Source organism: Arachis ipaensis, chromosome B6 (genome assembly GCF_059453495.1).
Source record: "Arachis ipaensis isolate K30076 ecotype BB chromosome B6, ASM5945349v1, whole genome shotgun sequence".
Taxonomy (NCBI): domain Eukaryota; kingdom Viridiplantae; phylum Streptophyta; class Magnoliopsida; order Fabales; family Fabaceae; genus Arachis; species Arachis ipaensis.
The window spans coordinates 40,922,902-40,940,993 of NC_142441.1; the positions used below are offsets into that span (position 1 = coordinate 40,922,902).

The 18,092-nt window shown below is 36.3% G+C and overlaps 1 protein-coding gene across 2 annotated transcripts; it reads left to right on the plus strand.

Moving 5' to 3' along the window:
* The first annotated feature begins 2,440 nt into the window (after positions 1-2,440).
* Positions 2,441-6,297, plus strand: LOC107648619 (serine/threonine-protein kinase PCRK1). 2 transcript variants are annotated; one of them, XM_088491675.1, is made up of 5 exons: positions 2,441-2,780; positions 3,103-3,503; positions 4,247-4,507; positions 4,745-4,867; positions 5,492-6,297. In XM_088491675.1, the coding sequence occupies exons 2-5, from the start codon at positions 3,117-3,119 to the stop codon at positions 6,005-6,007; spliced, it is 1,287 nt and encodes a 428-aa protein (XP_088347801.1). In that variant the 5' UTR covers positions 2,441-2,780; positions 3,103-3,116; the 3' UTR covers positions 6,008-6,297. The 2 variants fall into 2 exon arrangements, with proteins under 2 accessions (XP_088347801.1, XP_088347800.1); XM_088491674.1 differs by having other exon boundaries at positions 2,452-2,780; positions 3,100-3,503.
* Positions 6,298-18,092: the final 11,795 nt, after the last annotated feature.

Genomic DNA, 18,092 nt, shown 5'->3' on the forward strand with positions numbered 1-18,092 from the left:
AATTGTTATTAATTTCCTTGATTTTGGTAGTTGTAGATCTACATTTCTTGCAATCTTATCTTGCTTTCCTTTTATGCCTTCCAAGTGTTTGATTAAATGTTTGGAAGAATGTTAGTGTAGATTCTTCTCCTCTTGGCTTTGGTTGAGTAATTGGAGACTCTTGAGTTATCAAACTCCTTTGTTGATTGATAATTGGAAGTTGCTAATTGACTTGAATTCCACTAAAGCTAGTCTTTCCTTAGGATTTGACTAGGACTTGTGGTCTCAAGTTGATTTATCCACTTGACTTTCCTTCATAGTTAGAGATTGACTAAGTGGGAGCAATGGATAATTCTTGTCACAATTGATGATGATAATGAGGATATGACTTCTAATTCTCAATCCTTGCCAAGAGCTTTCTTAGTTATTAGTTTACTTCATTTGCAATTTATGTTTCATGTCTCCTATCACAAACCCCAAAGATATACAATCCATAGCCAATAGCAAGAACACTTCCTTGCAATTCCTTTGAGAGACGACCCGAGGTTTGAATACTTCGGTTATTATTTTTATTGGGGTTTGTTACTTGTGACAACCAAATTTTTGCATGAAATGATTGTTTGTTGGTTTAGAAACTATACTTGCAACGAGATTTTATTTGTGAAATTCTAAACCGTCAAAAATCCGTTCATCAAGCAGACGCGCACGCGTGGAATATGAAGTCGCATGGCGACGCATACGCGTACATGACGCGTATGCGTGGAAAGCAAAAATGCCAAGCGACGCGTACGCGTGACCCACGCGTACACGTCGATGCTCGCACGTGACTTCATTAAAGTGAAAACCCTGGGGGCGATTTCTGGGCTTCCCAGGCCCAAATCCAACTCATTTCTGAGCCTACTATATGCAGAAATCAAGAGGAGTCAAAGGGGGAGGGGGACACATAGTTTAGTTTACATCATGCTTTAGTTAGTTTCTATAGAGAGAAGCTCTCTCTTCTCTCTAAATTAGGTCAGATCTAGATTAGGACTTCTTAGATCTAGGTTTAATTCACGCTTTGATTTACTTTTCCTTTTCAATTTCTTGTTCTTCTACCTTTGCTCTCTCTAGTTTTGTACTTTACTTTTTGTAATTGTTTACTTTGTTGATGCACTCTTGTTTCTTCTATTTTCCTTTAATGCAATTTATGTTTGATTTCCTTTATTGTTGATTTGAATTGTTATTATTAATTCCTTGCAATTAGTAGTTGTATTTACATTTCTTGCAATTTTATCTTGCTTTCTTTTTGTGCCTTCCAAGTGTTTGATTAAATGCTTGGAAGGATGTTAGTGTAGATTTTTCTTTTCTTGGCTTTGGTTGAGTAATTAGAGACTCTTGAGTTATCAAACTCTTTTGTTGATTGATAATTGGAAATTGCTAATTGATTTGAATGACACTAACTCTAGTCTTTCCTTAGGATTTGACTAGGACTTGTGGACTTAAATTATCTCTACTTGATTTTCCTTCATAGTTAGAGGTTGTCTAAGTAGAGCATTGGACAATTCTCATCACAATTGATAATGATAATGAGGATAGGACTTCTAGTTCTCATTCCTTGCCAAGAGATTTCTTAGTTGTTAGTTACTTTCTTGCCATTTATCCTTCATATTCCTTATTCAAAACCCCAAAGATATACGATCCATAACCAATAACAAGAACACTTCTCTGCAATTCTTTTGAGAGACAACCCGAGGTTTGAATACTTCGGTTATTATTTTTATTGGGGTTTGTAAATTTTTGCATGAAAGGATTGTTTGTTGGCTTAGAAACTATACTTGCAACGAGATTTCATTTATGAAATTCTAAACCGTCAAAAATCCACTCATCACACGCTCACCCACACTACACGTAAACCGCTGCTGCCTCCAGCGGTTTACGCACGCATCCCCATACGCATAAACCGCTATTGCCAGTAGCAGTTTACACACAACCCAGCCTCAACAGAAACCGCGACAGCCTCTAGCAGTTTCTGTGTTCAGATTCCCTCACGTAATCCGCGGCTGCCTATAGCGGATTACGTGTATCTATAAACCGCTACTGCCAGTAGCGATTTCTATAGATATGTAAAATAATGTATTTACGTCTCCTAGATTGAAAAGTTGTAAATGGATAAATATGGAGACTAAACAATTTAAATACGTAAATTTTCCTATTTTACACATATATTTAATATTGGTATCCACTAGCATTGTTTAAAAAAAAGTATATTAAACCACTAACTACTCATATTTAGCACCCTTTTCAGTACATCACTTCAATAATTCAATTTACTACTTACTACAACTACCTACATTTACAACGCGGTGTTTGTCTTTGTCCCTTCACCAAAGAACCAAATCCAATGAAACCTTGACTTTGCCCAATGGCCACAAACCGACACATCGTTAGCCTTAATAGTTAATAGTTAATACAGTTAACAGTTACCTTCATCTCATTTTAACATTGCATAACCCAAGCCTGTTACTTTCTTGCTTATATTAATTACACTCACTTCCCTTTTCACACTGCGTTTTCTTCCACCCTTATAAAGGTTACTTCTTTCTTTCCCTTGATCTTCGTTTTCTTCTTTGTAGACTTTTTTAGGTGACCAGAATCCCCAAAAGCTGCCGTGTAGGGACTTCTCTTCCTCCCCTGAACTTTGGACTCATACTTCTCTCAAGTCTTCAACTTTTTGAGGCTATGGGTTAAGAGTGCTCTCCTAGAATCTTGTTATTCTCACTCAACAACGACTTTATTGGATCAGAAGTTTCCATTTGCATAAGGTCAGTTCCAGAATCTCTCCATTTTTTACTTCTAATTTATAATTTAGTTTCTACTTCTATGATTGGTTCCTCTGAATGCTGTTGACTTGTTCAGATTTTGTTAGGGAAAGAGCGATGTCGTCAGTTGAAATTTTCTGAAATTGGAATGTTGACTAGGGGAATTAGGATATTTATGAAACTGCTTGATGCAAATTTTTATTATTTTCCTTAATTCAGTTTGAGATGTCTTCATACCATCTGTGAATATGATTTTAGATGCCATGTTGCTTGTTCAATGGATATGTGTTTATCAATTTCCCTTGTTCCTTCTGAAAAGCAGCAGTCGAACCGGGCGCAATGGTGTGCTTTCCATTCCACTATGGTGGAGAGAAGAAGGATGAACCAAAAGGCTTGAAATCAATGTCAGGTCGATCAGACTGCTCTACTTATGTGGAGGCTGAGGTTAGAAGATCTGGTTCTGAGTTGAATTCGCAGGATGTCTCCGAGAATGGCAGCTCAGATTCCCTCAGGAGGAATTCCACTCCTAGTTTCTCCCAAAGACCTAGCAACCTTAGAGTCTTCACCGTATCCGAACTCAAATCTGCCACAAAGAATTTCAGCCGCTCGGTTATGCTTGGAGAGGGCGGGTTTGGGTGTGTCTACTATGCGTTGATCAAGAGTTTAGAGGATCCTTCCAGAAAAATTCAAGTTGCTGTTAAACAACTCAGTAAAAGGGGAATGCAGGTGAGGGTTTTTCGGCTTATGTTCTATTTGAAGAATTGAAGTAATAGAAATTACTTAGTTGCTTGGTACCTTAGCAAAATGTTAAAAGGGTGTTGCCGTGAACTTATGTATATGCTATTTTCCCCCCTTTTGTCCAATGATAGTCTTAGTATCATAACACAAATTATGATAAGTGTTATCACATTATATTGTCACATTATATTGTTATAAAACTTACCTTGACTTATCACACAAATTCTGTCATGTAACATGACCAAACGTTAGAAACATGTACTTCATCTTCTATACCCAAGGCTTTTAGCCTCTTGGTAAATGTCTCAAGACAGAAAATACAGAAACTGAGACAATAGCTACAAAGACAAGAGATAAAAGTTATATATCTACTTTTGTCCTTAGTTTCTGAGTGGACAGGAAATTGGGCAAACTTTGTTCGAGGTTGAGATATTTTAATTGTTTCTATATTTGTTTCATTCTCCAGACAGCTTTGTATCTACCCATATCTCTGTACTCTATCCTGATATTGTTACCACAAGCCAAAACAGGGCCCAAGTTCCTCTTGGTGTGCAACTTTCATGCTGTTTTCATTTTGTTAACCTTAATTAAGCTGTTAGATATTTGTTATGAATATATTCTGATTGCGACGTGATATAGGAATTTATATTTTATAATTTTTTTGTGCTTATTTAATATTATCTTTTTTCTCTCCTCTAGATTGAATTTGTTACTTTACTATTAACTTCTAGGGGCATAGAGAATGGGTTACAGAAGTGAATGTTCTTGGTGTTGTCGAGCATCCCAATCTTGTGAAACTAGTGGGATATTGTGCCGATGATGATGAAAGAGGAATCCAGCGGCTTCTGATTTATGAATACATGCCAAACAGAAGTGTGGAACACCATTTGTCTCATCGATCTGAGACTCCTCTCTCGTGGAGTAGGAGAATGAAAATAGCCCAAGATGCTGCCCGCGGATTAACATACCTACATGAGGAAATGGATTTTCAGGTATAGCAGTATATATATGTATAGCACTATTTCCCAGTTCCTCTTTAATTAATTGATGCATGCCTTGCCTAATGTTTTGTTTTCTGCACATTTACATATCCCACTCCCCAAAATAGAAAGAAAAAGGAACCTTGGAGGATCTAAATTGAATGCTTAGAGAGTACTTTATCTGTTATTCATATCTTCGGTTTGGTGTAGTTGATTAATGCCATCCTCTCTGTCTACACAATATTTTAGATCATTTTCAGAGATTTCAAATCATCGAATATCCTTCTCGATGAAAAGTGGAACGCAAAGCTATCGGACTTTGGGTTAGCAAGATTGGGACCATCGGATGGACTAACTCATGTCTCAACAGCGGTATGCCTACCCTTATTGATCTATGACTACTCAAATAGATATTGTTACCATATTCAGACAGATAATTACTTTCTTTTCAATTTAACACTTGATAGTGCTGATGGTTTAAGAGCGGCTGAATAATTTATCGTGTCAAACATGTTCTTGTCTGGAGCAGGAAATCGTAAGAGTTGTCTTGTTCCTTTTGACAGACATCTCTTGAGCTCAATACATATGACAAACACAAATCAATTTCTATACATTTTTTTAATACTATCAACCAAGTAAATTACAAAAATTGCCAATCAACATAGATAACTACCCATTACCCTCCGTGATTTCTCACTTTTTGTCAATTCTCTAGGCTGATAGTGTGAATCAACAATGGTGAATCAACAATACGAAACTGTTTTACATTGGTAGTGTATTGAAATTAATCTTTTAGACGAAATAGGTTCATTTCTTGTCCATAAAAGTTTGCTTTCGTTTTCATTTTATCATTGTTATTTCAACAATGGCAGATGGCTAGTTAAACTGCCCCAGTTTTTTCGATCTCCCTTTTTCTGTTAAAGTATGCAGCATATTTTCCAAACAGGTTCTAACAAGTATAGTACTTGTGTTAATATGGCTATTTATGTTCATCAGGTTGTCGGAACAATGGGGTATGCAGCTCCTGAATACATCCAAACCGGACGTCTGACATCAAAGAATGATGTGTGGAGCTACGGCGTCTTCCTTTATGAACTCATTACTGGCAGGCGCCCTATTGATCGAAATCGCCCCAGGGGTGAGCAGAAGATGTTGGAATGGATAAGGCCATACCTAGCAGATGGGAAGAAATTTCAACTAATATTGGATCCAAGACTCGACAAGAAGCAAGTCTTCAAGCCAGCACAAAAACTCGCTTTAATAGCTAACCGATGCCTTGTCAGGAACCCAAAGAATCGCCCGAAGATGAGCGAGGTGTTGCAAATGGTGAATGGTTTAGTAGAGTCTTCATCCGGTGCTAGTCCACAGGTACCCTTGAAGAGTGCGGCGAAAACAAACAAAGCTTCCGAGGACAATGAAATACATAACAAGAAACGGACCATGGATATGAAATCTGGTGAGAGCAATTGGTTTGTTAGGATCTTTAGACAAAAGCTGGTAAAATCATGTTGATCATTGGTCTTCATGATAAGCAAAGAAGACTTCATGCATATTTTTCCAATATGCCATGTTTTAACAAAACATGTCCGAAGTTTCCTCCACAGAAGTTAATGAAAATCTTGCCTTCTATCTTTTCAAGTTATTTTAGGAAATTTTCAGGGATTCTGTCAACAATTTTAGAGGACTAGGAATGATCCTATGTTACTAGACAGTTGAATATACGATTATATTCATTGATGAGAAAACTGAATGATTTATTATTGTACATATAAAATTCTAACTCAAAAATTTTCTTATTACAATAATGCTCTACATCCAAGTGATTTCACTAACCAAGTCCAATCAAGTGATTTAGAGTCACACACCGCGCCACTTATAATAGACTTTTAACGTAAACCTCCTCTTTTTCGTTCCTCTTCAACGTAAACCATCCATTCTTCTTTGATTTCTCTGTATTTTCGTCTGATTATTGTCACTTTTCTTCATATTTTCGTTTTCTTCTTTAATTTCGTTGTGTTCTCCTCTGATTTTATTCTCTTTCTCTTTAGATTTCGATCTCATTTGTTTTTTTGAAATCGAATAGTGTAATTAAAATCGTTTAGGTTTTGCGTGTTCCAAAACAATAAATGATTCATGTTCAAATAAGTGACAGCGATTTAGATTATTCTTCTGAATCGAATCAAGTGGACGAGGTTTGGATCATTCTTAATTTTATCTAGTTTCATTCTTCAACAATTTTGAATTGAATGGAATGGAATAGAATCTAATGCAATTGAATAAATTGATAATGAATAATTTTATTCTTCTTTGCTAAAATTAGTGTTGTTTATGTACACAATTTTCAGTTCATTTATTATTACACAATGGTGTTGTTTTGATAATATTTCGGTTTGTTCCTTAACAATTTTGAATTGAATGAAATCTAATGCAATCGAATAAAGTGATAATGAATAATTTCATCATTCTTTGCTAAAATCAGTATTGTTTATGAAATTGAATTTGGATGAATGCAAGGTTTCTGAATTTATAGAATGCACAATTTTTGGTTCATTTGTTATTGCACAATGGTGTTATTATGAAATATTTCGGTTCATTTTGCAGTCTAGGTGTGTTGTCGATGAACAATGTGTCTCAAAGATTGGGATGACTTTCAAGATACTTGAAGAAGTTAGAAAATTCTACAAAGATTATTCCAAACTTGCTGGTTTTTCTACGGAAATAAGGAACACCACTCGGAAGGGAGATAAAATTAAGAATCAATTAATTACATGTAGTAGAGAGGGAAAATGGAAATCCAAGATATCTCTAAAGACAAACCTCTCAGCAGGAATAAATTGTCCAGCCAAAATTTATGTACATACATTGAAGGACGTTGATCTTTGGATCATTTCTAAAGTTGTTTTGAATTATTCACATCCTTGCTGTAGAGATCGAGCAGAGATGCTTAAACAACACAGGGAGCTAAGCATGTTTGTACGTCGTACCAATGAAAATAATGAGAAAGCCGAAATTAGATCAAGTAAAACATATCAGTCATTTGTAGCACCAGTGGGTGATCATCGTAAACTAAGTTTTATTAAAAAAATGTGAGAAATTACATTACAAGGAAAGTACGGAATGTTTCTGAACAAGATGATGCCAAAGAATTTGAGAAGTACTTATTAAGAATGAAAGAGAAGAATCAAAAAAGTTTTATTTGAGCTTAATCTTGAAGTTGATCACTGATGGTTTTCAGTGGCTAAGAGAAGGAGGGGGGGGGTTGAATCTTAGCCCCTTTTTCACTTCAGTAACACTTGATGGTCCTTGAAACAACTTTTGGATACTTTTTTACCTTTTTGTCTCGTAACCAGCCACGAGACTTTTTCTTTTGTCTCGTACCCAGCCACGAGACTTTTCTTTTTGTCTCGTCGATCAGCACGAGATATTTTTCAGTTTTATCTCTTGTGCAACAGAAACAGAAATGGAGTAGAAGAGAACAAAAATTACACCCAGATATATCCTGGTTCAGCTGCTAAGTGCAGTGCAGCCTATATCCAGTCTCCATCACAAAGATGATGGAATTTCACTATAATCAGATTACAAACACCAATTCTCCCAAAGAACTATCCTTCCTATCTGGGACAAGTCCAGAATCTAAACCCCAATCCTGAACTTGACTTGGTCACTGCCTAGCTTTCAACTGCAAAGTGCTAACTTAACTTGCAAGGGGATTCCCACAGAATCATGAAACACAACACAGATGTACAAAGGACCTCTAAGGACATCTATGGCTTTTTCTTTTAATTTTGCACTTTCTGCCTTTTTCCGTTCTATGGCTTTTTCTTACAAACCTCACTGTTTGCCTTTTTCCATGAGACTCAAGACAGACAAAATTAAACAGAAAAATACAATATAGAAAATATTGAAGGAGAAGAACTTATGTTAGCTTAGGTAGCTATGAGAACTCTGTGCCTTGCACACTCACTCCTTGCTTCAAGCCCTGGCTGTTCACCCTTATTTATAGGGAGAAGCCTCCACGATTGAAACCAAACAAACCAAACTAATCTTCTTCTTCTTCAAACTAGAATCGGTTCGGCCAGAGAGAGAGAAGAGATAACCAATGCAAAACCCAACATGCAATTACCTCTAGTCCTTCCTTGGTCACCAATCTTCATCAATCCAAGCCCTCCATCCTTGCCTTGCTTTCCAAGATGGATTCCTGGCCCTTGATGCATGCTTGATGATGATAGCTTCATCTGCTCCAATCTCTGCCTCTTCCATCACGTAGCCACTGTAGCTACCTCCTGTGGTGGTTGAGCAGAATTAGAGTCAAGCCATCCCTCCAAGAATCTTCTTCTTTGACCGAGATCTTCTCTTCCATTTTTGGGTATAGAGAAGCCAAGATATCTTCACAAAATCTTACCATAAGTGATGAGAATCTCAACCACAACATACTTTTAGTTTTCTTTTTCTTGCCATCATTGTGATGGTCTTGTTACTAGCTTCTTCTTCTTCTTGTTGGTAGCTTCTGATGGCTTCTATAATTTCTGTTGAAGTGACCGAAACTTGAAGAAGAAAGAGTAGAGAGAGAAAAGAGAAAAGGCAAAGCTATGAGTAATGAGTGTTATCACAAATAAATTAATTAAGATCAACTCCCTATGCTTTTGTGTAGTAGCGTGTAAGCTACATTAAAGCCATCAAATCATTTTTTCTCTCTCATTTATGTTTCCAATGCTAGCAAATTAAATTTTGAAATCCATTCCAAAATAAGAAATGGGATCCGTTGGAAGTATTGAAACAAAACATTTGCTTTCTTTCTCAATTAGATTCGGACCAAGCATTGGATCTTTTAGCAAAGATTATAATTGGGCTAGTAGCAATAATAATCCAATCTGGCCCAAATAATGTGATAACAATTCAGCCACAAGAATCAAAACATTTTTGTATCAATGCTAAATGTATTTTTAAAACAATTGGGCTTGCAACAATTTTTCTTTTCTGTTCGGCCCAAATGTAAAATCCTGCATAGCAAAATTATTTAAATCAATATTTATAAATTAAAATCAACTAATAATTTTGCAATTAATCATATTAATAATGTTTGATCATCACTAAATTAAATTAGAGTTTTTCAAACTCATCAATCTCCCCATTGATGACAAACATTGTTAAAATTGAAATGAAAAGAAATTAAAGATTAAAGTATAGAGTACACCCTTTGCAGATTAGTGTTTCTTCCCTTTCCAAATGTTACATGGCTCCCCCTTAATATATGCTATTTTTTCAAGGGAAACTTTTTTCCTATAACTTTAAAATCAAGCTTGAGGCAACTATGTTATTCAACATATTATTTTTGAAATTGTTGAATGGTTGATTTATGAGAAGAATTGGATTGATAAACAAAACTCATTTGTTATCATAAATTGATTTTCTGCTCAATCTCTTACAAAGCAATTGAGTTCATATCAACCAAAAAATTTTGATGTTTCAAGAGGTTGCTGTTCAAGCTATTTTAAAAATATTTTCTAATTAACCAATCAAAGCAAATTAATCATAGCAAGGAAAATATTTCTGATCAAGCATGATCAACTCAACCATAGCAACAAATGTAAAGCATGTTCGGCCCAAATGTAAAATCCTGCATAGCAAAATTATTTAAATCAATATTTATAAATTAAAATCAACTAATAATTTTACAATTAATCATATTAATAATGTTTGATCATCACTAAATTAAATTAGATCTTTCCAAACTCATCAATCTCCCTTTGATGACAAACATTATTAAAATTGAAATGGAAAGAAATTAAAGATTAGAGTATAGAGTACTCCCTTTGCAGATTAGTGTTTCTTCCCTTTCCAAATGTTACATGGCTCCCCCTTAATATATGCTATTTTTCCAAGGAAAGCTTTATACCTATAACTTTAAAATCAAGCTTGAGGCAACTATGTTATTCAACATATTATTTTTGAAATTGTTGAATGCTTGATTTATGAGCAGAATTGGATTGATAAACAAAACTCATTTGTTATCATAAATTGATTTTCTGCTCAATCTCTTACAAAGAAATTGAGTTCATATCAACCAAAAAATTTTGATGTTTCAAGAGGTTGCTGTTCAAGCTATTTTGAAAATATTTTCCAATTAACCAATCAAAGCAAATTAATCATAGTAAGAAAAATATTTCTGATCAAGCATGATCAACTCAAACCATAGCAACAATCAAACTTTATTTTTATATCACGGCTTAAAGGAACTGCCAAAAATAAATTCAAAACAGCAAACAAATTATCAAGGTAAGTCAAATGCATCACAAACACAGCAAACAAATATTTTTCCAAGATAAATCAAATAAATTACAAACATCAAGCAGCAGCAATCAAGTTTACCAAGATGGAACAGATGCATTATCAACATCAAACACATCATCTCAACAAGATATTGAAACTTGAAACAAATATATCATCACAACAAGATATTGAAACTTGAAACAAGGAAGATCATGAATCCTTAAAAGGATTTCATCCACTGTTTTGTTAATTTCAATTTTCCAGCATTTCTCCCCCTTTTGGCATCAAGGGGAACCTGCAAAAGATGACATAGAAAACAAAATATCCAAAATATACCCAAAATGTCAAGAGTGTTTCACAGTGTCATATGTCTATAGTACCAAAATAAACTACTACGGTATTAGATTGAGCCGAAACAAGCCAAATATCAATGAAAAGAAAAGAAACAGGGATTAATCATCAGATAAGTGGAACTCAGATTCCTCAGCCTCTTCTTCACTAGCAGCACCCAACTCCTCCTCAAAATTCTGTAACATCAGACTCACCCTATCCTTGCACCTCATCCAAGACCTCTCATGTTCATAGGCTTGCTTACGTGCTGGCTTATAGGATTGTACCATTAGCTCCGACATGTTGGTGAATTCGGTGAGGATTTCTTTGATTGATTCAGTTATCTTGGAGAACTCAGGCCGACCCTCAAAGTCACTATCTGAGGCTACAGATTTCTTCCCCTTGGTTCCCTTCATGGCTCCTCCTCCTTTGATCATAGATACCTTATTTTCTACAACTTCATTTAGGAGATCAATTTTAAAATATTCGAAAATACTTGTTAAAAACATGCCATAAGGCAGATTCACCTTTTTGTTGCTCTTAACTGATTTCCACATGTGTTTGATCATAAGGTAACCAAATGATATAGGAGTAGATGTAACAAGAGCAAAAAGTATGAGAGAGTCATAAAAGGTTACTCTATTATGGGAACCACTTTGAGGGGTCAGGATGTGAGTGATGATCCTGTGAAGCAGAGAGTTTGTAGGGCCGAGGGCTTTGTGGGTTGGAATTGTGCCGTCCAATCCAGATAAGTTTTCACAAATGTGTTGTAGGACAATCTTGTAGGTGACTCCAACCTGGGAGTCCCACTTCTCAGTCATATAAGCTCTTGGCCCCACATCCGTATAGCCTAGGGCAGTTCTAATTGCCTCAGTGTTCAGAGTTATGTAAACCTTCTTGACATAGGAGTAGATGGTGCCATCAATCAGCCGCATGTTGGCATAGAACTCATGTACCAAACCGGGGTAGACCGGTTTCTGAATATGAAGCAGTGGTGTCCATTGAAGAAGTTCAAATAGAGGAGCAACGTTGATACCTTTATTTGTGAGTGAGTCGAGATTGACTAGATAGGTGGCACAAAGGTGGAGTTTTTCCAAAACCTCCTTATGGAACTCATAAGAGGCACAAGAGTTGAACCTGGCCGGATCAAAATGAGAATGTAAGTTGTTGAACTTGTTTTTGAAATCCAATGACTCCAAGTTTTCTGGCTCCCTGGTGTTATGCAAGGTGAACCTTCTGAGTACTCCGTCTGGGTGTGGTCTTCTTTGGTGGTGATTGTGGTGGTGATGGAATGGGTGAAGTGTGTGATTCTTCTTCTTCCGCCACGAGAACCTTCTCCTTCCTTTTCCTTGAACGGATATGTATGTGGGTGTGAGTTTGAGGTGTGGAAGGTTTTTGAGAGAAGAGAATTCTTTCACTTTTTCTAGGGGCAATTTTCTTTTCATGATAAAGAAAATGGAGAAGTGGAATAGGGAGAGTTGAAGAGAACTGAATTGGGTGAGGGAGGAGGGAGGTTAGGGACGCATTAAATATGAAGTGGAGAGAGAATTGAAGGGAGTTTAATGACCATTAGTGGGCGGTTATTAACCAAGGGAGTTTCCTTTTATTTGAAATAAACTGAAAAGTGGTTTCCTAGAATCAAGGGATTAGAGGAGGAAAAAGATTTGATTTGACAATAACCACTTCCAACAAGATTTAATGAGACAACAAAAAGAGATTGTGATTTACATAAAGAGAAACTAACAAAATGGTCAGAGTGGGGTCAAAGAAATTTGGTGGGGCCCATAAGTATTAATTTCTGCGCAGTCTCCCCCTTGATCATAGCCCTTCCAACACACCCTGATTTTTATATCCTGCTTTCCTACGAGACAAAACTGAGCAGAATAAAAAATTTCACAAGTTATCAATAGAACTTAAATCAATCATTCCCAGACTTTTTCTCAAAGTGCAGAATCTGTCTTCACAGAGGGGTTTTGTAAAAATGTCAGCAAGTTGGTCTTCAGATTTTACAAATTGAATATCAATAGTACCCTTTTGCACATGTTCTCTTATGAAATGATATTTAATTTCAATGTGCTTAGTTCTTGAGTGCAAAACAGGATTTTTTGAGATGTTTATAGCACTCATATTATCACAAAATAAGGGTATACTATTGATCTTTAATTTGTAATCTTCTAACTGTATTTTTAACCAAATTAATTGTGAACAACATGCAGATGCAGAAATATATTCAGCTTCAGCTATGGATAGAGCCACTGTGGCTTGCTTTTTGCTTGACCACATGTTGAGTGAGCTTCCAAGGAAGCAACACATGCCGGAGGTGCTCCTTCTATCCACTCTATCTCTCGCATAATCTGCATCACAAAACCCTATTGCAGAAAAGTCATCAGATTTAGGATACCACAAGCCATAATCACTAGTTCTCTTAATGTATCTAATGATGCGCTTAACGGTTGAAAGATGGGATTCTTTTGGGTGAGATTGAAACCTTGAGCATACTCCCACACTTTGAACAATATCCGGTCTAGAGGAGGTAAGGTACATAAGTGAACCTATCATTCCTCTATACCTTGTTTCATCCACATCTTTGCCATTATCATCCTTTTCAAGTTTTGTGTTTGGATGCCTAGGTGTTCCCATTGGTTTGGAACTTTCTAGGCCAAATTTTTTGATAAGTTCCTTTGCATACTTTCCTTAGTGAATAAAGGTACCACTAAGAGTTTGTTTAATTTGGAGGCCAAGAAAGAAAGTTAGCTCTCCCATTAAACTCATCTCAAACTCATTAGTCATGAGTTTTCCAAACTCTTCACACAAGGACTCATTGGCCAATCCAAACACAATGTCATTCACATAGACTTGAACTAGGAGGATATCATCATTAGATGCTTTAATAAATAAAGTAGTGTCGGTGGTACCCCTTTGAAATTGATTTTCCAACAAGAAGGCAATAAGCCTTTCATACCAAGCTCTTGGAGCTTGTCTAAGGCCATAAAGAGCCTTTGAAAGTTTGAAAACATGGTTTGGAAATTCTTTATCCTCAAAACCGGGGGGTTGTGCCACAAACACTTTTCTATCAATAAAGCCATTAAGAAAAGCACATTTTACATCCATTTGAAACATTTTAAAACCCTTGTGGGCAGCATAGGCAAGAAGCAACCTAATTGCTTCCATTCTAGCTATCGGAGCAAAAGACTCATCAAAATCTATCCCCTCTTCTTGATCGTAACCTTGGGCCACTAATCTAGCCTTGTTACGAACAACTTTTTCATCCTCACCTAATTTATTTTTGAACACCCATTTAGTACCCGTAACTTTCTTACCATTCGGATGAGGTACTACTGTCCAAACCTCATTCTTGTCGAATTGAGCAAGCTCCTCTTGTATGGCTTTGACCCATGATGGATCTTCAAGAGCTTGTTTTACATTGTTGGACTCTATTTGTGACAAGAGAGCAAAATTGCTTGTTCGGATTGCCTTTTGGATGAGGATCTTGTTGTTACTCCTTGTGAGGGATTACCAATGATAAAGTCATGAGGATAACCCCTCATGGACTTCCATTCTCTAGGCTTTCGGAGTAGTGTTGAGCTTTGATGAGTTTCTGTGGGTTGTTCTGTTCCAGTTCTCCTGCTGGCTCAGGAGACAAAATGGAAATGTCTCCTCCATTCTGACGAGATAAAATTGGACTGGCAGATTCTTCATTTTGAGCAGACTTGAAATTTTCTTCACTTGTTCCTTTGTTGACAGCTTCTTCACAATCTGAATCATTATCTATCACAGTAATGGGAATTAAATTATAATCACAAAAAGAGACATGTATGGATTCCTCTATGGTCCTATGATCTTTGAGATAAATCATATAGGCCTTACTAGTGGTGGAGTATCCAACAAACATCCATTCATAGGATTTTGGATCAAATTTACCAAGGTTTTCTCTATTATTAAGTACAAAGCATTTGCATCCAAAAACATGGAAATACTTAAGATTTGGAGGGGTTCCTTTCTATAGATCATAGGGAGTTTTCTTCAACCCTTTTCTAATAATGGTCCTATTCAAAATATAACAAGCTGTATTTACAGCTTTAGCCAATAGAAATTTTGGAATCTCATTCTCACAAAGCATGGCCCTAGTCATCTCTTGAAGGCTTCTATTCCTTCTCTCAACCACCCCATTTTGTTGAGGGGTTCTAGGAGCAAGAAAAAGTACCCAACCAAATCTAGAGTAATCATCTACCACCACTAGACCATAGTGTTTACCTCCTAAACTTTAAGTTCTTGTTGGACCAAAAAGATCAATGTGTAACATCTCTAATGGCCTTTTGGTTGAAATTCCATCTTTTGGTTTAAAAGAGGATTTTACTTGCTTACCTAATTGACAAGCATCACAAGTAAGATCCTTATCAAATTTGATATTTGGAATTTCTCTAACCAGATTTTTCTTAACTAGCTTAGAAATTTGGTACATGCTAGCATGACCCAACTTTCTATGCCATAGCCATTTTTCAGATTTAAGAGAAGTAAAACATGTTACATTTTGTTCTTTCAAGTCCTCAAGAGTCAATCCATACACATTATTGCACCTTCTAGCCTCAAATAAAATATCCCAAATTTTTTCACAAACAACTAAGCACGCAAACTTTCTAAAAACAACTTCATATCCTAGATCACACAATTGGCTTACACTAAGTAAATTATGTTTCAAACCATTTACAAGAAGAACATCATTTATACAAGATGAAAAGCTTTTACGAACTTTCCTAACGGCCACTATCTTTCCTTTACCATCATCACCGAAAGTGACAAATCCTCCATCATACTCATCAAGCTTTATGAAGAAGGTTGTCTTTCCGGTCATATGCCTAGAACATCCGCTATCCATGTACCACATATTCTCCTTTCATTTGGATGCTAGGCACACCTACAAAACAAGCTCAAGTGACCTTAGGTATCCAAATCTTCTTGGATCCTTTCACGTTAAACCATCTCTTATGTCCTAAACCATTATAATCAAAAACAACTTTGTAAACTTTATCACCAATCATCCTCTCACCAAAAAAGCATTGAATGGGAAAGTGTCCATTTCGGTTACATAATCTACAAAATCTTGGAGTTTCTATTTTGTTAAAGCTTGTTGGGTTTTGAAACCTTGTATTATTAGAAGATGAGGCAATGTTTTCAAAATAAGGTTTCTCAACAGATTTATAGAATCCCAAGCAAGCTTTATCATAAAGAGGTTTTTGACTAGCCAAGATTTGATTCAGATTTTTAGAACTTTGAGTGAACTTGGCTAAGTCTTCTTTAAGCTTTTTGACCTCTTTAAGCAACTCTTCATTTTTCTTAAAACAGTTTACATATGCAACAACAGAATGATCACTTTCACAGCTTCTAAGTTGGGCTTTTAACTGCTTATTTTCTTCAAAAAGTTCACAAGCAGTTTCGGCCTCCCTTAGTTTTTCTTTGAGAAAACCATTTTCAGTTTTAAGGATGGTGATTTGTTGTTCAAGATCTTGGTTATCAAGCAAAAAACATCTTATTTTTTCAGAAAGGTGGTCTATCATAAGATGAAGATCTTCAGTGTTTGGGTTATGAAAGACTACCTGTTCAATGTGATTTGCCATGAGACAAGGTTGATACTTTGTTTCAGAATCTTCATCATCTTCTGAGTCATTTTCAAGGTCTTCCCATGACGCCATCAATCCCTTTTTCTTTCCTTTCTTCGGCTTTTCTTCCTACTTCAACTTAGGGCAGTCAGATTTCAAATGCCCCGTTTCCTTACAATTGTAGCATGTCACCTTGCTGAGATCTTTCTTTTGTTTTCTTGAACTGCTTCCCTTGCCTCTCTCCTTGAGCTTCACCATTTTCCTGAATTTCTTTGCAAACAACACAAATTCATTTTCAGATGAGTTATCACTGGATTCATCATTCTGGGGTTAGTAATAGATGAAAAAGCTATTCCTTTATTTTTTGAATCTTTTTTCAAATAAGTGTTTTCAAAAGCAAGTAAATTTCCTCTCAAGTCATCATATGTCATAAAGTCAAGACCACTACTCTCAGAAATTATTAAAGCTTTTGTTTTCCACTCTTTTGTGAGACATCTCAACACTCTTATCACAAGCACAGATTCAGGATACTTGATTCCCAGAGCATCCAAGCCGACAATGATGATGTTGAATCACTCAAACAATTCATCAATAGATTCTCCTTTCTTCATTGCAAACATTTCGTATTCTTTGTTTAGCATATATATCCTGGTCTTCTTTACAATGGTGGTTCCTTCATGAGTAACTAGAAGTTTGTCCCAGATTTTCTTTTGCCGTTGTGCATCGTGATACCCGTCGGTATTCCTTGAAGCTGATAACACAGTTGAGTAAGTTGATGGCCTTGGCGATGAGCTCAACCTTCTTTCTGTCTTCTTCGGTCCAGCTTGCTTCTGGTTTAAGAGAGACAACTCCTTTGGCACTTGTGATGGTTGGATATTGAGGACCCTCCAGGATAATTTTCCAAAGTCTGTAATCTACTGCTTGCACAAAGATCTTCATTCTCTCCTTGATAAACCCCGATTTCGTGGTTTATTTTGTGCTTATTTTGGGGGATTTTATCACCTTTTCTCACATTTATTCAATGAAATAGCATGGTTTTGCAATTCTCCCTTGATTTGTGCTTAAATGTGAAAACATGTTTTTTAGGCCCAAAAATTGGTGATTTTAATTTACTTTAATTCCATTCGATGCCTTGATGTGTTTGATGAGTGATTTCAGATCCATAAGGCAAGTATCGGATGGAAAAAAATGAGGAAAGAAAGCATGCAAAGTGGGAGAACTCATGAAGAAATGAAGGAACCGTAAAGCTGTCAAGTCCGACCTCTTTGCACTCAATAGACCATAACTTGAGCTACAAAGGCCCAAATGAGGCGGTTCTAGTTGCGTTGGAAAGCTAACATCCGGGGCTTCGAAATGATATAAAATTTGCCATATGTTACTTCGCGCTCAGGGGCGCGCAC